At 39.5% G+C, this 21081-nt stretch overlaps 1 protein-coding gene across 2 annotated transcripts in view; it reads right to left on the bottom strand.

Moving 5' to 3' along the window:
• Positions 1-21081, bottom strand: part of LOC122564758 (astrotactin-2-like) — a 1559828-nt gene that overhangs the window by 530911 nt on the left and 1007836 nt on the right. For both annotated transcript variants that reach the window (XM_043719930.1, XM_043719929.1), the window contains one exon: positions 10627-10892. In XM_043719930.1, the coding sequence (XP_043575865.1) occupies positions 10627-10892 (266 nt within the window). The remainder of the gene's footprint in view (positions 1-10626; positions 10893-21081) is intronic.

Here is a 21081-nt window from a genome sequence, read left to right as displayed (position 1 = left end):
CACTAATTAACGTTATGGCTTAAAGTTTCCAACGAGAGAGAGGGTAAGCAGTAGCTTCAGAGAGACATCCAGGGCAGGTGATGTCTTGAATGTCCATTTTGGTCAATGTGACAAGATCGCAGATAAAGGTAAGATGATATTTTCACAGGGTTACCCAAGGCTGCAGTGAACCGACTTGCAAGGAAACAAATCTTTTGTTTTGTGTGTGGGGAAAGGCAGGTGCATTAACAGCGGTGTGGGCTCTTGATTTTTAAAAATATTTTCTTTCTTAAAAATAACTTTCTTCACTTAATGAAATAAATAGACATTGAACTGGAGCCATTATGAATTCAATACATGACAATATTTTTTGATTCTTCTGTGACCAGCACAGAAAGGCAAAACAAATATTTGATAATTCTAACTTTCACTTGTTAAAGGAACAATAATTATGATAATTGACCTTTCCGTCAAATATCATTATTGATCAAACGTACAGAGTGTGCTGCCAAAGACACATACCAAGTAAAAAAGGGAGAACATGCTCAAAATGAATCATCCTTCCCGAATATATTCATTCCTAAAAAGAAAAGTCTATGGGAAATGAATTTCAAGCAGTACGTTCATTACAACTTTCAAGTGATAGTTGTGAAATTCTAACATTTAAAATTTGCTCTGCAGGTTTGGGATAATCCAATAAGGAAATAACTTGTCCTTCCTTCATATACATGCACTCCTGTGCACTTGGAAAACTGCCATTTATATTCCTCATGCATTTCCGAAGGAAAGGCAAAGACAGTAAAAGATTATGTGACCCACTGAGGACTGGTCATCTTGCAATGATTAGTATTTTAGCTCACCCAGCCCAACATACAGTAGTACCCAAACAGACCATAAACCTTGCTCTTTCTACTGCACTACCTTGATGGGTCAAGCATTCTCACCATTGTGTAAATAAGCACTTCTAAAATTATGTTCAAGATTACTTCGCAATCTGCACTGTGAAAGAGCAGGACAAAAATATATAGCTTTAGGAAATGAAACTTCAAAGACCTGAAGAATGGATTGAAAGAGATGATGTGGGAGGCCCTGCTGAAGGATTTAACTGTTGAACATAAATGAATCATTTTTAACAAAAATAATTTTGAATATTAAAATTTACCTGACACTAATTACTAGGTTATTAAATGGTATGAAAGTTAGTGGATGCTTTTACGATCTCTCTTATGATATAACCATTTTTTAAAGACCGAACGTCTAGCTTACCTGATTTTAAACAAGTTAAACCTCTGCAGCTTATCCACTAATCGCCCTGTAATCTATAACCTATTATTCTAGCTTACTGGTCCAGTCTGGTCTTTGAGTGATTGTTACTGTTTGCAGATTGATACGTTGAGATACTATCACAACTGTGCAGTGTATAAATAAATAAGCCACCCCCCCATATCATTCCCCCCATTGGCAGCAGTTTATACTACAATGATGTAGAGGTGACGAGGGTCAGTATTTATAAAGTAGTGTTGCCATCATTCAAATGTAAAGGATGGCTCATTGCAGCCCAGCAAAATCCTGTAGTCACCTTGAAGAATTGAGCCAAAAACAAAATGAGCTGCTCAAATCCCACAGGAATTATGAATTGCCAGTGACCACAAGGTCACTTACAGTGAAGTCTTGTTTTATGACCAAAGAACAAGGTCAATTTGCCTTGTTTACAAAAACCCAAATTTATCAGGTAGACAAAGACCAGCTGGCTCACAAAGCCTGCTCCAAACACCATGAGGGCTGGTGCATCATTACCACATGCTTTCCCAGGCTCCCTATTAACTCTCTTATCCCACTTCCCTTTGTAATCGCTGCGACAGGCACAAAACGTTAAAAAAAAGGGCCAATACTGGTAAAGATACACTGGAAAATTCCTTTACAAGCATCTCAGTGTTTTGAAATCCCACCAGAAGACCACCTAGACTGTGTGTTGCACATAAACCATTTTCTTCCAACATGATGCCATTTCTGTACTAATCAACACCAACACCAAGACCCCCTCGACTTTGAAGGCAAATAGTCGACAGTGACTGTCAAGCTAGTTTAAGATCCAGAATTGTCTGTGAATAAAAGAACTACCTAAAATCCAGCATGTTCCTATGCTTACATAATGTAATCTCGTGTTCCTTGATGCTCCCCAAACTATTAAACTGAAATAAAAACTGAAATTGCTGGAAAAGCTCAGCAGATCTGGAAGCAGCTGTGGAGAGAAAGTAGAGTTAACATTTCAGGTCCAGTGACCCTTCCTCATAACAATGCACTCAATTTTGACTATTCTTCATTGTCTCTATTGTCATCTCAGCAGCTCCCACCTTGGCCAATTGGGCTGCAATCACTGAATCCTCCTTTCAGCCATTCACTGCTGGGAATCTCTACACTATCCCTAATGAGAAGAGAAGCCTACTCCTTGACCTTTAGTTTACTGAAGATTTGAAAATCCCCTGGGCAGGCTTAAAGCATACCATGCAGGGTCAGGATCTGAAACTGGTTCCTATTTTCAATTCTTGACCCGGTAGAAGATCCAACCCACAGTCTCAGTATCCGATTAAACACAAGAGGTGGATTGTATTTGGCTCTTTGGCAGGTTGTGGGTGAGGATGGCTTCGATCAACATTTATTTCCCACCTTCAGCTGCCCATGAGAAGCTGATGACAAGCTGCAATCCATGTGATGTAGGTTAAGCTAAAAGGCTGTTAAGGAAGGAGTTCCGGGATTTTGACCCAATGACAGTGAAGGAACAGTGATGCCATTTCTGTACTAACAACACCAACACCAAGACCCCTTCGTCTTTGAAGGCAAATAGTCAACAGTGTGTGGCTTAGAAGGGAACCTTCTGGTGATATTGTTACCCTGTATCTACTGTCCTTGCACTTCTCAGTCGTACATGTCATGGGTTTGGATGGAACTATCAAAGGAGCTCTGCTCCACTGATTAAGCAGAAAACTGAAGAGAACACTGAGAGAGTAAGCAATTTAGTTGTGTGGGATTTAGAGGCATTATGGTACTTGGGACTGGTCATTTGGAATGCAATGTGCTTTCTTTCAATCCTATATGTTCCTACAATATTTTGGGCATCAACAGACTGTGGAAAATGGTGCAAGGAGATAATGTGAAGCTGAGTCAAACTGAACTCTAAGATGCAAAACGAAATGGCATTGTTCGCATCTTGACTGCAGAAACATTTCATACCTGCAGAACAGGGGTCAGTCCATGTTCACTGGCCAAGGCAATTCTTCACGTGGCTATTGCTTCAATCTACCATTGAAAAACAGTCGGGCTGTGTGCTGGCATCTCCTGATGCTTGTTGAGATCAATAGCTCAGCACAGGGCAAACCTCCGTCCCTAAACTCTGATTCATCATTTTAACTACTCTTCCATTTTGCATTTTTACTTCTCTTCTAGCTTTTTAAAGCACTTTTTAAATCTTGTTTTCTAATGAATGTGTTTGTTAATTCATTAAAGTATTGTACCTCAACTACAAAGCTGAACAAGTCTTGCAATTTTGGCTAATAAGCAGACCTTTATCTTTCGTGTAAAGTTAGAGATTATTTGCATTCAGAATTTCTTGTTGGGACTAAAAATCATTTTGTAACTTTTTTTTAGCACATCACAGTGTCTGTACTGTTCTATGACCTCAAGTCACATAAAGTAATGACCCTTATTTCTTTTGTGAATAATTTCACAGAATGCTACCCCCTAGACATTTACAGCAAGTAACCAGCTGTTGCAATCCAGTGCAGCACTAGAATACCTGAGTAATTTTAGAATTACAAGAAGAAAATGGACGGATGAGCAGATTTCTTTTTACTTTCAAAAACATTAAAAGTTTATTTGTGATTGCTTTGCATGTTTTTTTTAGCACATTATGTTTCAAGCTGTATTTCCACTTTTGTCGATGAGTACATTCCTCTCTCTCACTCAGTCTTTGTTTTCATGCCGCACTCTCTCCCATTTTGGGGCCTCTCTTGATCTGCACTCTGTTTCCTTTGACCTTTCTCCCTCTGTTTCCAGCAAAAACAACAAAGAAACATTCCTGTGCTTTGAATGCACATTCTTATGTCAGCGACATTGAGTGTTCTTAGTTTCTTCTGAGGGCTCCCCATATCCCAAAACCACGCAACAGGCTACTGAGCATCCCACGCCACCTTGTGAGTAAAAGCACTCAAAGTACTATTTGGAATGCACACTCTTTCCACTTTTATAGAATTAAGCTAAGGACGTGGAAGAAAAATATGAATTCATATGACACATAGGGAATCTAATCTAATAATTTTGTGTGTCAATGATATCCCATAATTTATGCAGAGGATCCAGTAAAATGGAGAAACAAGAAAACAAATTTAAACTCGAAGCAATTTTCTAAAATAATTATATATTTTCACGTTGTTCAACCACACAACCAAGACTGAAATTTCTCACCTTATAACCGTTGCACCTTTATTATCCTAACAATATCAATTGGACAAATTACTGACTAGAGGTTTTGATTTGATAGTTCATTACTTTCCTTTTCTAAACATGTCTAAAATAACAAGTTAGCAACTCAAGAAAGACACATAACATTGAGAGAGGTCACAATCTAAGTTAGGCTGCTCTTCAATTCACATTAAGTTGTATCTTAAATTTATGCGTAAATTGAAGGTCTAATTTGGAACTGCCTTGAAATAATGACTTAAATTGGCTCGACTGACAAGAGACATTCCAAAAACATTCACAAACATTTTAAAATCAATTAGATAAATTTTGAAATAACACGTTGATGTACAAGACCACAAAGTTGTCAAAGAACAAAGATGCTATGAATTTCACATCTGCTTTTGAATCTTGTCATCAAGAAATTTCATGAAATTAATTAGAGCATTTGATAAGTAAAATAAATCACTGACCGATTGTGTCTCATTTAAACAATCATCTGGACATTATTATGAGATGAACATAGTTCTCTCATCTCTAAGTGAACTGTTATTCATGAATTTCGTAACATCTGTAATTGGATAAACAATACTTGATACCAAATGATGCCAAAACACTTTCTTATGTGAAAGACATCTATGAATATTTGAAAACATGTTTGGTGCTAAATTCAAGTGACTACTGCTGCACTAGATATACCACCTCAATTTCTGACGACAAACTAATAGAAGTCAGCATTGCCGAAACGGGTTGTTGCAGTTAGTTTGGATTGCAGTTTCATGTTTAGCTGTGACAGCTCCAACATTTGACAAATATTTTTAGTGTTTTTTTGTGAAATTACTTCCTGTACAGACAGTTACTATTCATTGTCAGACCATAATATTGCACATTATAAAAACTGGAACTATGGATGGTGTACATCAGAAAAACAATTACGAGAAACACTCAGCAGGTCTGTTAGAATCTGTGGAGAGAAATCAGAGTTAACATTTCAGGACCAGTGACCCTTCCTCTGAGCAATGTACATTAAGTTGCTATAGATATGTGACTTTGCTGGATTAAATTACATTACCAGAATATTTATTCCATCATTTAACTTCAACATGCTCTATTTTAAAAAGGGAACTGCTGTGGGATGCCAATTGTGTCCATGAGTATAAATGCCTCTTCAAGTGTGTGATCTGAGAGGGTAGTGATTCAGTGCAGAAAAGCAAATGTGATTCAACCAGCATTTGAACAATGTACTTTGAAATATCATTATGTGGCAAGCATTTGTGTGATATAGCAAACTGCAAAATGAAATTTCAATGTATAAATAACATGATTAATCCAAGTAAGGTTCCCATTGTTTAATGTGAGCACAAAAGTGAGGATTAATCATGTTATTTATACATTGAAATTTCATTTTGCAGTTTGCTATATCACACAAATGTGTGATGGTTCACATAGCAGCCAAAGTCTTGCCAAAGTGGACAATTATTTGAGTTGTTCAAGCAGCACTGTGTCATCATCTTTCATTAAATTTCTCAGTGTTTGCAAGCAGTGCTTTCAAAAGTCAACTCTTGTTCATGAAGGGCATAGAGAAGGTGAATGACAAGGGTCTTTTCCCCATTTTTAAGGTGAGAGAGAGAAAAAATTGAAAAGGACACAAGGGGTGGCTTTTTTAAACAGAGAGTGGTTCATGTGTGAAATGAACTGCCAGAGAAAGTGCTGGATGCAGGTACAGTTACCCAATGTTTAAAAGACATTTGAATAAGTTCAAGGAAAGATTTGGAGGACCAATGTAAACAGGTGGGATTAATTTAGTTTAGGAAGATGGTAGCATGGATTAGTTGGACTGAAGGGTCTGTTTCCGTGCTGTATCACTCTATTACTCTATGATGTCTGCTCTCCCTTAGCACATACTCTGGCGGTCTTTCTATTGCTTGTTGACCACTTCTCCCAAGCCACAGAACACTTTAGCCTGACAATATGTCTTTTGAAGATAGAGATTTTACATGAACCCACTTCTGGCCATGTATACCAAGACCCCACAGTAATTAGGAGAAAGTGAGGACTGCAGATGCTGGAGATCAGAGCTGAAAATGTGCTGCTGGAAAAGCGCAGCAGGTCAGGCAGCATCCAAGGAGCAGGAGAATCGACATTTCAGGCACGAGCCCTTCTTCAGGAATGGCCCTTCTCCTGCTCCTTGGCTGCTGCCTGACCTGCTGTGCTTTTCCAGCAACACATTTTCAGCTCTGATCTCCAGCATCTGCAGTCCTCATTTTCTCCTAGAAGATTTCAACCTACTGTGAATCCTCTTACAAGGATGCCTTCCTTGAAGAAGCTCTCTTCGTCCTTCTTGAAGAAGGGCTCATGCCCGAAACTTTGATTCTCCTTCTCCTTGGATGCTGCCTGACCTGCTGTGCTTTTCCAGCAACACATTTTCACCCCACAGTAATTATCAAGACCCACCCTCCCGCACCATTCACCACAAACATTTTGCTGTCTTCGGCAAATTGCCTCCAGTAGCACTACGTTGGATGACAAAATCAACCATTCCCTGACAAAAGTAACCTTGGAGGATTTCTGCACACTAAAGGCAGCATTCAACAGCCAGCTGGGCATGGGAACCTGCACCACAGGGTTAGGTCGAAAGATAATTGGAAAACAAATCAAGAGCTTACAAGCATGGGGAAAAATAACCCTGAACAAACAGAAATGATCAAGGTTCATATAGTATGATTTTGACTTTTGAGGAAAATAGGGTCAAGTGCTTCAGGACAAATAAGTGTAGGAAAAAACACAAGTTTCCATCAATCTCTCAATAATGATTCCTCATCAGTATTTACAATTTGTCTGATAATGGTACACACAAACTATTGCAAATTCAACTTCTATCATCTAATTTTAATTCCCAAGAGCTTCATGGACTAAAGTGACTGTAAAAGAGGACATATAGTGACCTAGGGTAGCTATTATGATCACCTGACCAGTTTGAGTCAAGCATATGAAACATTGCTAAACAAAAATCAGTCTAAGGCAAAATTATCATTGTTATGAAAGGTATTGAAACTCATATCTGTATTGTCCCATTTCCTTACATCTCTCTGGTAGCTATACATTCGATTAAAAGTTGCTTGCAGATCATTCAGCTTGAAAAAAGGCAATGAATCTAGACTCTAGAATTCATACTGAACTATATTACAACCACTACTTTTGAGCAGCAGAGCAGGGACAAGGAAAACTGGATTTGTAAGCAAGAACTGGAAAACACTCACAGTCTCTCTCCCTATAGCTCTCAATATCATACTCCGTGCCTGGTTAAAGAACAATTTGAAACAATAATCATGCATGGATAATTCAAAAATATTTGTAAACTTCACCATTGCTGAAGAAACAAAACAATATGCAAACAGTTGGGATGCAGGTCATTCTCATAATGCAAAGATCCTAAGATCATTAAACTGAAATTGTCTTTGCCTTCCTACTAGTGCTAGGCATGACGTAACCTTCCTTTTAAACTTATTACCTATGTCTGTGTATATGTATGATAACATGCTTTTATTATAGTTTTCAGCATGGTGGTAATAAAAATCCTCTTTCTTCTACGCAATTAAATGTTTTAATGATGCACGTTCATTTTTAATCTGTTAATTACATTTTAATTGAAGCATAATAGCTGCCTCCTAAAATAAACATATTTGCAGTGACAGACATGCCTCCTGCTTTGACTGAATTTAAAACCTTTGGGCTCCATCTTAAAATAAACCCAGATGACTCCACATCACGTATTTTGATTCTTGTACCACTTATGCTCACTCCTTTCCCCATGTGCAGTACCTTGATAGCATAAGCACATAAAAGTTGGGTTTGTTTTAATAATTTTCCCTTCTACACTTGCTGTCTTCTGCACTGCTCATTGTTTCTCCAATCACACAATCACGGGGCATGTGCTATCATAACCATTTACATGTTGATTCGACATCATACAAGCTGACATTAGCTATGGTGACAACATGATGATACCACTCCAATGTATGTGCAATGTTGACTGGGTACGGGGATTTCTGGGGCTGTTATTCAGTGCAGCTGTTTGCACAGCTAGTTAGTACCACATTAATATTATTACATATATGCAATATAACACGACCACATAAACCAAACCATTCTGACTGTTCTGATAAGATTTGTGTAAAGCAATAGGACTCATTGTACTTGTTGGGGGTTATGTAATAATGGCTCAACTTTTTCACCCTCTGCCTAAACTCTTGAGAAACAGCTACATGCACATTGACAAACCTAATATATTTTTTCATATGAATAACAGTGTATTGCCAATGGACAAAGCACAATATTGTAGACAGAAATGTATGGAAATGTGCTGTCAGCCTGTGATATCATCCTTTTTTTTACTGTAGTTATAATGGCTCGGTTGATTAAAAAAATTCCTGGGACATACATTTGAAAAAAAAATCAACCATGTGCAATTGATTGATGCGCACTCTGTTTTGAAATTGCAAAAAGCACATGTTCTCTCCTTCCTAGAGAGCAGTCTGTTGTTTGGATAGCACAATAGATTTTGACCATGCTGATGTGTTTCATTCATCTGAGCCTGAAATATCATTTCAAGAAGTTGCAAGAACATATTGTGCCTTTTCTGCACTTTCTGGATTGTAAGCTCATAGGATTTCAAGTATTACAAGGTTTCCGTGTGCCAGAAAGTTTTTTTTAATCCTTGCATCCATGACGTGGAGGTTTTTTTTAGATAATGAGAGGTTTGCTGTTTCCTAAGCAATATAAAATATTTGTATTGACAATGGATAGAATCTGAGGACTGTGTATTGTTCATGCTGGAATGTGCCATGGAGGATACATGGTGGTGGCAAGAGGGAATCTGAGGGGGATTTATGGGTACATTGGGGCATGGGCTGCATAGGAATGGTTTTGAGGTTGAATGGGGAGATTTAGGGGGGCTTTAGGCACTACAAAAAGTTGGGATCCTGTCTTAGTGAAGCAAGCACAGCCTTCGCATTGACCCACCTCTTTACCCACACTTGTCACACACTCTGGCAAGGCACACAGGCTGCAGTGCAAAAGTGGCTCAGGTCTGAAATAACAAAAATGCTCTGTGCAAAGCTTTTCAGTGGATTATGGTATGCAGGTCATAACCTGCAAAAATGTACAAGTTGGGCTTTCTTGAGGTCAGAAGATTTTCTTTCACCGCAGGTCTTTATATCGATAAGTTATGATGTAACTATGAGAGATCTTGAAAGCGCTGTAATTTTTGTTGTACAACTGAAAAAAAATGAAGTTTTATTTCAAAGCTAATTCTTGCCCTTCAGAAATGTTTTATAGCCATTGCCTGACACCAAACAATGGCAATTAAGTTTCAGTTACTCAAGAAATAATTTTGTTTATTCTTTTTGGTTAATGAATACTAACTAACCATTAATAATATGGAACTGAGAGACTGCTCTGAACATTACGATTTGAAATCTGGACTTTGGTCACAGAGGTCTGATGTACGAAGGTTTTCTTCTCTCTCTGAGTGAAAAGCATTTGAACCGTCTCAGATTAGTATTGAATTGGCATGACAAACCATTGCAAAATAGTCAAAGAAAGAGGTCACAAAGGAGACTGATGTGTTAAATGTTACTTTGACGCAATTCTCTTTAACAATTCTGACGACAGCACATTACTTGAAAGCAAAGGGACGCTTTTAGAATCATGCTGTGCCTAACCTGGGAGACCTTGATGCTGATACTGGATTTTTAAAAAAGCGCAAATACTTTCCATTCTTTTCAAAGATGTCATCTTATGGTAAAGAACTCCAAGAAGCCCTTTTTTTCCAAAATAACACATTGCTACCAACCTCCTGGTATTGTCTTGATAATACTATCGAATTCCACCTTGAGAACATCTTTTCTTGACTGTAACGGCTCATATTTTACCACATACATTACATACTTATTCAGTGAATGGGACTGAGTTCGGAATTGTTCTTTAATTCGTACTGTATTGCCATCGTTCATCATACATCATTCACCAAAAATTTCTGGGACAAAGTTGAACTGTAAACTAATCATTCCTCTTTAACAGATCTGTATATATTCTTGGCTGGTTGAGCCTTTTTTAATCTAACAGCTTTTCATTTTGGAACCTCCAGTCTTATAGGTGGGGTTAGATGCCAATACTGTGTATTGCACTTACCTCTCTAGTTACGTTGCCCTCTATTAAGTGGTACAGTGGCACTATACTAGTGATCTCCAGTAGCACAGGTGTTGGACTGGCCTGATCCTTGCCTTGCCGATGGCAGAGATGGCATATGGAAGGGCACTGCCCTTTCTCTTCACACTCAATCTCCACGCCAGTAATTGGCTGCTCATCTGAAAGCATTTGGGCACCCAATAAACTTGACAGATATGAAATAAATGGTATCGATTTGAGCTCCTTCTTGTTCCCCAATTCAGTTGTTTCTGAAAGTAAGAAGACAGAAAATTTAATGCAAATCGACATTAGCAAAGTGATCCGCAGTGCATCATAAAAAAATTTCAATACAACAGAATGCTGGCCAGCTAAAACAAAATCAGTACCTGAATTGCAGGTGCTTTTCTTTTTATTTGGTTTGATTTGATTTATTATTGACACATGCACTTAGGTAGAGTGAACAGTTTTGTTTTGCATGTAGTACAGGCAAATCATACTATACAAAGAGATTAAGGATAATAGAACAGAGCGAGGACTACAATGTTATGGCTGCGGAGAAGGTGCACAAAGAATTAGGTCAGTATTAAATTTGAAATTTGAGAAGATTATTCAATAATTCAGCATTTGTGATCATCAAGGAAATCATGCACGCTCTTATTATAGAAATGGAAAGATGGTCGGATGCATATTTATTTTCCCATCTCTCAACCCAGACATATTTAAAACGTGTTTTTATCCCTTGAGTGCTGACTGTATGGAGCAATGAAATACTTGCCTTAAGTTTCAAAGAAAAAGAATAAATATTTATTTCTCAGTGCTGGACTGTATTCACAACAGCAGCTATTCACAGTTGCACGCACACACACACACACACAGCCAAGGAAAGTTGATAACAAAAAAAAAGGCAGCATTTAAGACAGGTCAAGTGAAATTTTAAAATGATGCAGACCAGATGATTCCATTTTGTTTCATTGAAGAAGTGGAAATTGGAAGGTTCCAACAATAGATTTGTAATGACTTACAGCCCGCTGCAGCAGGTTTTTCGCTTTGTTCCAACTGAGGTATGGATTAAGCCCTATAGCGACGATCTAATTTATATGAAAAAGCTAGCGGCCCCATTCTCTGCTTGTTAATGTCTTAGACAGCCTCTTTCCTTGTCTGGTTCAGATCTCTTCTCTCTGAGGCTCCTTGTCAGCACGGTGGCACAGTGGTTAGCACAGTTGCCTCACAACACCAGAGACCTTGGTTCATTTCCCGCCTCAGGTAACTGTCTGTATGGAGTTTGCACATTCCCCCTGTGTCTGTGTGAGTTTCCTCTGGGTGCTCTGGTTTCCTCCCACAGTCCAAAAATGTGCAGGTTAGGTGAGTTGGCCGTGCTAAATTGCCAGTAGTGTTAGGTGTAGGGGAATGGGTCTGGGTGGGTTGCTCTTTGGAGGGTCGGTGTGGACTTGTTGGGTCGAAGGGCCTGTTTCCACACTGTAAGTAATCTAATCTAGTTGCTCTCAGGATCTGTCTTAATAAATGCCCCTTCTCAAAACCTGGTTTTTGCCAAGTGACTGGATTATTTAGAATCAAAGAAGTTTACAGTGCAGAAAGAGGCCATTGGGCCCATTGTGTTTGCACTGGCTCCTGTAAGATCTACCTAGCTAATCCCATTCTCCAGCCTTACCTGTGTTGCCCTCTAAATTCATCATTTTCAAATATATATCCAGCTCTCTTCAAAATCTCCTCCTCCACCACTCCCCCAGCAGTGCATTCCAAATCCTAATAACTCTCTGCGTAAAGAAGTTTCTCCTCATCTTACTCCCAGCTGTCTTGCTGATAATCTTGAAACTGTGATTCCTCGTTACTGACATGCCAACTGGTAAACAGAATTCCCTTCTTTACCTTATCAAAATTGTACATAATTTTGAACACCTCAGTAAGGTCACCTCTTAATCTTCTATGCTCCGAGGAAAATAAGCCCAATTTTGCTCGTCTTTCCCTGTACCTAAAATCCCTCATTCCTGGTATCAAATCTAGCAAATCTCCTTGTACTCTCTTGAGGGATTTAACATCCTTTCTTAAATGAGGTGTCCAAAACTGAACTCCAAACTCCAAACGTGGTCTGACCAATGAGTTTAGCATTGTAGCATCACTTCGTTTTATACTCTATGCCTCTATTTATAAACCCAAGAATCCTATAAAACCTCTTAACAACTGTTTCAACTTGTCTGGCCATCTTTAGTGAATTATGCTCTTGGACCCTAAGATTTCTCTGCTCTTTTACTTCTCCCAAAGTTAAAGCCTTGAGCCTGTATGGTCTCTCCATGTTTCTTCTACCAAAATGCATTACCTCGCACTTCTCTATATTGAAATTCATTTGCCAGATGTCTGTCCATTTGGCCAACTTGGCAAAGTCTCTCTAAAGTCAGTCAGCATAATTCTCACAATTCACTAATCACCTGCAGAATCATCTGCAAATTCAAAGATTTTACCCCCAACATTCATTTCCAAATCATTTCTATGAATCAGAAAAAGCAAGGGTTCCAACATTGATCTCTAGAGAACACCACATTCAACATATTTCCAGTCTAAGAAATGCCTGTCCATACCTCACTTCTGTTTATCATTTAGCCAATGTCTCCATGCTGTAAAGGACCAATCAATCCTAAACAATTCTAACCAAACTGCCATGTGGCACCATACAAAATGCTTTCTGAAAGTCCAAATATACAATATCCACAGTAAAGCGTCATCCACTGGCCATGTCACCATGCCAAAGAACTTAATTAAATTTGTCAGACATGGCTTGCCCTTAACAAAGCCATGTTGAGTGTCTCATATTACCTTATATTTCTTGAAGTGTATATTTACTTTATCCTGTATTATGGCCTCCAGCAGTTTTCCTATTATTGATGTCAAGTTGACAGGTCTGTAGTTTCCTGCATTAACAATTTCCCCTTTCTAAAACAATGGTGTCACATTCGCAATCCTCCAAACCCCAGGACTAAATCTGTGTTCAGAAATGCTTGGAAAACTTCTAACCCATTTTCTCACACTTAGCTCTTATTATCACTTACTCAGCTTTCTTTCTATCCTGGCCTGCTATCCATATTCTCCTTGTCTCCCTATCCCTTTCATATCTCTCTTTTTCTTTCTCTGGGCTCTGTGTCCTCCCATTCTCTCACCTTTCCACTTCCATCATCCCAACTTTGGCTTAAACATAAACACCATTTTTTTCGTAGCTGCTAACAGTTCTGATGAAGATTCACTCAACCTGAAACACTAACCCTACTTTCTCTGCACAGATGCTGCCAGACCTGTTGAGTTTCTCCAGCAACTTCTGTTTTCCTTTCAGATCTCCAGCATCCCACAGTTCTTTGTTTTATTATAGGTCATGTTGCTAGGTGCATCACATTGAAAAGAGGTTTGTGAGAATGGTAAAGGAGCCATTGAAAATCAAAATGTTGCCCTTGAGAAAATGTCAAGAAGAGCCCTTGAAAGGAATTATTTTGACCTCTGCCATAATCATTATCACTTCCCTTGCCTTTTGTTCCTTGATACCCCGTCATTTAATATCTCTCGCCCTCGACCCAACTCCAGACCTTCCCCGAAGGAAATTATGTCAAAAATACATCCATTATGAAGAGTTATAAGAGTAATGGAGTTTCTTTTTCCTATGAAGAATACCTTATGGAGAGGAAAAGCATTTTATTTAAATGACAAATGGATGAACAAATTAATATTTGTCATGCCTAATGACATGTCGTGACCTGCACATCCTTGGGTCTTTTGAAGTTGTAACAGACTCCCAGATGAGAAAGAGATACACCAAAATATCACATATCAGCATTCCATTGCACACTGTAAGAAAGGACAACACAATGATGGATTTGATAAGATCCCTGCTGAAGGAAATATGTTGTGGAGCTTGAAAAGGTGTAAAAAGGATTTACAAGGATGTTGCCGGAGTTGGAGGGTTTGAGCTACAGGGGAGAGGCTGAATAGGCTGGGGCTGTTTTCCCTGGAGCATTGGAGGCTGAGGGGACCTGATAGAGGTTTACAAAATCATGAGGTTAAAAATCACACAACACCAGGTTATAGTCCAACAGGTTTAATTGGAAGCACACTAGCTTTCGGAGCGATGCTCCTTCATCAGGTGATCACAATCACCTGATGAAGGAGCGTCGCTCCGAAAGGTAGTGTGCTTCCAATTAAAGCTGTTGGACTATAACCTGGTGTTGTGTGATTTTTAACTTTGTACACCCCAGTCCAACACCGGCATCTCCAAATCATGAATATCATGAGGGGCATGGATAGGATAAATAGACAAAGTTTCTTCCCTGGGGTGGGGGAGTCCAGAACTAGCGGGCAGAGGTTTAGGCTGAGAGGGGAAAGATATAAAAAAGACCTAAGAGGCAACCTTTTCACACGGAGGTTGGTACGTGTATGGAATGAGCTGCCAGAGAAAGCAGTGTAGGTGAATACAATTGCAATATTTAAGAGGCATTTGGATGTGTATGTGAATAGGAAGGGTTTGGAGGGATATGGGCTGGGTACTGGCAGATGGGACTAGATTGGGTCGGGATATCTGGTCGGCATGGACAAAGTTGGACCAAAGGGTCTGTTTCCGTGTTGTACATCTCTATGACTCTATGACTCTAAGACAGTCAGATTTGCTTAACTATATTTGGCACCTTTCAATCAACAAAAAGATAATGCGACAACTTACATGGGCACAATACAGTTAACAAGCTTAAAAGGAGGGGAGGAAGTCTTTGCAGATACAATGGTAAAGACAATTGCACCTTAAAAGTTGTAGAAACCTTGATTTGCAAGAGTGAGATCTGAGACCTAACTATTTAGCAGTGGTAATGATTCCCAAGGAATGGCAAAGCTTGCAAATAATCTTGATTAGTGTGCAATGATTTTTCCAAGTATGTTGATCCCCAGGTGCTGGCTCCTGAAACTAAGTGCAAAAAGGAGTAAAGAGCTTTCAGTATCCTTTGCTGTTCTCAGTTCATGTTGCTGTCTCTGTTGTGTAAAAGCTGCTACTGATACCCAGATGCTTAGTTGGAGGCAATCTTTCACCTGCAATACGTGAATTTTGTCATGCAAGTGAGCATTAAGCAAAAAAATGTACATTTCTTGATCATACAATCATAGAATCCCTACAGTGTGGAAACAGGCCATTCGACCTCATTGAGTTTCAGGGCTTCTTGATTAAAATAGTAATTCTAATTCAGCCAGTTGTGTGTATTCCAGGATGTCTCAGCATGTCAGTTGATCACATCAGCCATTTCAGATTAACATTTCCTCTTTAAATTCATCTTTAGCTCATGAAAATCTGAAGTATTAAAGTCAAATGTTGAAAATTGAATATTGATAGCCAATTTTTGTTCTGGCTGTAACACTAAAATGGAGTAACAAACACAATGTTTGAAAACTGTACCCAAGGACAGAATGTGTTGAGTTTCCAGCATCTGATTGTGCAATGGACAGAGATGCACGGCACTAAAGGTCTTGAATGCTGAGTTTCCTGATCACTGGCAAAGGGTGATATCTACCCAAGGATGAGATTGTTCACACTGGAGCATTCTTGCACAGTACATCGGAGTCATTAACAGGTTTCAAGAGCAGCTTGCCTGTCTGCCTTATTGTTTAAAGAATCATGGTGCATGATACATGGTTATCTATTGTGTAGAGATTAGAATTAGAATTAGATTTTGTTGTGTGTAAGCAAATACAGGGATACAGCAGTACAGTGAAAAGTGTATAAAGTCGCCATTACCAGCGCCATATCAAGTACAAAGGCATCTGGGTACAAAATCTTAGGCACAAAGTAGCAAAGTAAAGAAATAAAGTTACAAGTTCAACATGACAGTCCCTTCTTAAATGATGATGTGGAAGAGCCAGTGCTGGACTGGTGCTGAAAGTTCAAAATCACACGACACTGCGTTATAGTCCCACAGGTTGATTTGGAAGCACTAGCTTTCGGAGCTCTGCTTCTTCATTAGGTAGCTGTGGAGCAGGCTCATACGATACAGAATTTATCACAAAAGATTACAGTCTCATGCAGTGTCGGTTGCATGACACTGTGATCTTTTGCTATAAATGCTGTGTCTTATGATCCTGCTCCATAGCTATCTGATGAAGAAACACTTTCTTAAATGCTTAATCATGTTGGGTCACACTACCCACAAGGGTTCAATCTTCTCCATGCTGGCTCGACCTTCACCATGCTCGATGCCGCTGCAGATGCCGAGAGAATTTGGGCTCCCTCTCCTCTGCCTTGGGTCATTCTCACACCCTTCCCTGCATTCTCTCACCGTCCCCTGTATTGGATTTGTTCTCCTCTGTCTTGTGTCATTCTCACACCCTCCCCTGCATTCCCTCACTATCCCCTGTGTTGGACTCGCTCTCTTTTGCATTGGGTCATTCTAACACCCTCCCCTGCATTCTCTCACTGTCGTCTGTGTTGGGCTCAATCTCCTTTGCATTAGCCTCACTGTCTACCTTTCCCCTGCACTCTTTCGCTGCCTCACTGAGATTCATGATGCACAAAAATAAAAGTTGATTTTTAAAACATCTTATTATTTTAAAATGAATGCAAATGCAATAAGTTTGGCTTTAAATGCAAGGCCTTAAATATCACTGACTAAACAACGTAGCCATAGGTGCAATTATAAACTTTGATTTAATTTTTTTAACTCAGGAAGTGAAAAGATCCAAGGTTAAGAATGTTGGTTTATTGTAACAACAATGTAACAGCGATGTCAAATGTAGCTCAGGCCAATAGTAAAGAAAGATCAATTGAGTTTTTAACTTAGCACGCATGTGGAATATCACTGGAAATTCCATTTTGCCAATTTCCAGAAAAAGCAGCTAATCACAATGCTAGCTTGATGTGACAAATGGAAAATAAATTCTATCCATTCTTCAAATTTCTAACAATAGGTGTTCACTGATCAGCTGCTGGATTCACACAATAATTGATGACTGGCACTAATAGAAATTCAAGTTGATTCAACAAAGGAACCTTTGCCAAGTACTGAAGTGACTGTCACACATTGCTTTAGCAATTGGCAAGCTAACATCATGTATTTTCATGTCGTACTAAGAAATGTATCTGCTCCCTCATGGACAGCATACTACAAAGCATATAGTTTTGCTTGATTTTTACTTTCCTCGCATCATATGCAATTTTTCTCAAAATGTCCTCCTTCAATTGTCAAGTGCCTTGACACAAAAAGTGACCATAGGCTACAGTACAGCAAGGACACCCTCTGAGACTGACATCCTCAGGTACAGCAACAGTCCTAGTGGCATTTACTTCCATGGCCCTATGATTCCTCATGTCCAGCTACTCACACTGGGGACACTTCTCTGCCTTTGAGGTGCCAACTGTGATGAGGAACTAGTGCAACCCCACTGAAAACAAAACATGAGAGATATGGTCTCATAGCTTCTTAACCCCCTCCTCTGCTCCCCCTTCAACCCACCATTCCCCATTACAGTGTTTCCCTGCTATTGCATCTGAATTCCTATTTCCTCTCCCAATGTTCTCCAGTTACCTCTAATATTCTTGTCCATTCTTCCCTTTTGTCTTTGCTCACTTGGTGCTCCACAATCCACCTTCTGGTTTCCCGCTGCTCTCTACAAACCCACTTCGACTATACTCATCTCTCAACCAGTTATCTCTGCTGTCACTCTCTCCACACCTTCTCAAAATCCATTTACCTCCCTGCCATATTTTTTTGAGTTTCTGTGTACAAACTGTGCCAGATTGACTAATGGCAACCAATCCATTAGCTACTAAAAATTTAAGTGTTGATTATAATTGGAGGCCTTGCTGAAAAGATCAACGTTACAAGGGACTCGGGTACTCTGACACGTTCCAACTTCTCTCAGCATGACGAACACAGAGAAGAGAACATATTCCAACTCATCCTGAACAAGACCACAGGTGATATACATAGGAGGCATTAGCCTCGTGGTATTATGGCTGGATTATTAATCCAGAGGCACAGGTAATTTACTGGGTAACAGGGTTCATATCGCGCTGTGGCAGATGATGGAATTTGAATTCAATTTAAAAATTCTGGAATTAAGAGTTGAATGGTGATTATGAAACTGTTTTCGGCTAGTGAGAAAAACCCGTCTAGTTCATTATTGTCCTTTTGGGAAGAAAACTGCCATCTTTACCTGGTCTGGCCTCCATTGAATTCAGACCCACAGCAATGTGGATGACTCTGGACAATCAATACCTTTTATCAAAATATCTTTTAAAAACTCAAATTCTAAAGATGGTGTGATGAAGTGGTTTAGATACTCGTTTAACAATTCTTGAACTGAAACTCAAATAAGATGAAGGTTGAGGTGTACCAGCTGTAAGGATACTGCCTGAAAAGGTAGGGGCAGAGATTTAGTGGTAACATGTAAAGTATAGAAGTGCATTTTCTTTTAAGTAGAAAGGATTAGGAGTGGAACTAATTGGTGTGTCTTTCAAAGAATCAGCACATGGATTGAATGGTTCCATTAAACTATTAATCAGGCTTGTACAATTTTAATTCAGCCCCAAAATGTAAACAAAGCAGAACGAACACTGAATGAGCACATTTCACATTACTATGTGCTCTGGGCTTACAAAATGGATACTTTGGGAAATTAAAAATTGCTGCACTAATGATCTTCGAAGGTTAGCACTCACCTTCATCATTCACATGCATTCACATTCATCAATATCAATACAAAAACAATGCAACGTTGCTCCACCTAAAAAAACCGAGACAGTAAAGCTGGCAAAAGACCAAATTAACTCCACATGGAAGCAGAACTTTCAGTATGAAGTTGGCTAATATTCAGGCTGCAAAAAACAGAAGACCATGAGACACAGGAGCAGAGGGAGACAATTCAGCCCATCGAGTCTGCTTGGCATTCCATGAAATCATGACTGATCCGACAATCTTCAACTCCACTTTCCTGCCTTTTCCCCATTACCCTTGATTCCCTGACAGATTAAAAATCTGTCTGTCTCAGCTTTGAAGGGACTTAACAACTCAGTCTCAACAACCCTCTGCTGCAAAGAATTTCACAGACTCACTGCCGACTAAGAGGAGGAATTCTTTCTCGTCTCTATCTTAAATGTGAGGCCCATTATTCTGAGATTATATTCTGTGGTCTGAGACTCTCCCATTGAGGAAACAAGCCTTTTGCATTCCCCCTGTCAAGTCCCCTAAGAATGACATATATTTCAAGAAGGTCACTTCTCATTTTTCTAAATTCCAGTGAGTGCAGGTCTAATCTACTCAACTTCTCCCCATAAGACAATCTTCCAAACCTGGCACCAGCCTCGTGAAGCTGCTCTGGACTGCCTCCAATAAGAAGAAATATTTCTTTAGATTAGGGGGCTAAAACTGTTCACATCATTCCAGCTGTGGTCTGATTAGTGTCTTGTATATTTTTAGTCAATTCTCGCAACTTTTATAATCCATGCCCTTTAAAATAAAGGCCAGCACTCCTTTTACCCCCCTTTTACTTACTAAAAGTGACTTTACAGTGTAGGTTCATAGTTCCTTGAAAGTGGAGTCCCGTGTAGACAGGGTTGTGAAAAAGGTGTTCGGGTATGCTTGCCTTTATTGGTCAGTGCATTGACTACAGGAGTTGGGAGGTCATGTTGCAACTGTACTGGACATTGGTTAGGCCACATTTGGTGCAATTCTGGTCTCCCTGCTATAGGAAGGATGTTGTGAAATTTTAAAGGGTTAGAAAAGATGTTGCCAGGGTTGGAGGGTTTGAGCTATAGGAGGAGGCTGAATAGGCTGAGGCTGTTTTCCCTGGAGCATCTGAGGCTGAGAGGTGACCTTAAAGAGTTTTGTAAAATCATGAGGGGCAAGCATAAGTGTAAATAGACGAGGTATTTTCTCTGGTGTGGGGGAGTCTAAAACTAGAGGGCATAAGTTTAAGATGAGAGGGAAAAATTTAAAAGGGGCCTATGGGCCAACTTCCACTTCCACATGTAGACGGTAGTGAATATATGGAATGAGCTGCCAGAGGAAGTGGTGGAAGCTGGTACAATTACAGCATTTAAAAGGCATCTGGATTTTGTATGTGGATGTACCTACTAGAGAAGGTGCAAAACATGACCTACTCTTGGGAAATAAGGCAGGGCAGATGACTGAAGTGTCAGAGGGGGAACACTTTGGGCCCAGCGACCATAATTCTATTCGTTTTAAAATAGTGATGGAAAAGGATAGAGCAGATCTAAAACTTGAAGTTCTAAATTGGAGAAAGGCCAATTTTGACGGTATTAGGCAAGAACTTTCAAAAGCTGATTGGAGGCAGATGTTCGCAGGTAAAGAGTTGGCTGGAAAATGGGAAGCCTTCAGTAATGAGATAACAAGAATCCAGGGAAAGTATATTCCTGTCAGAGTGAAAGGGAAGGCTAGTAGGTATAGGGAATGCTGGATGACTAAA

This window comes from Chiloscyllium plagiosum, chromosome 30 (genome assembly GCF_004010195.1).
Source record: "Chiloscyllium plagiosum isolate BGI_BamShark_2017 chromosome 30, ASM401019v2, whole genome shotgun sequence".
NCBI lineage: Eukaryota > Metazoa > Chordata > Chondrichthyes > Orectolobiformes > Hemiscylliidae > Chiloscyllium > Chiloscyllium plagiosum.
This window is presented reverse-complemented; position numbering and strand designations above follow the sequence as displayed.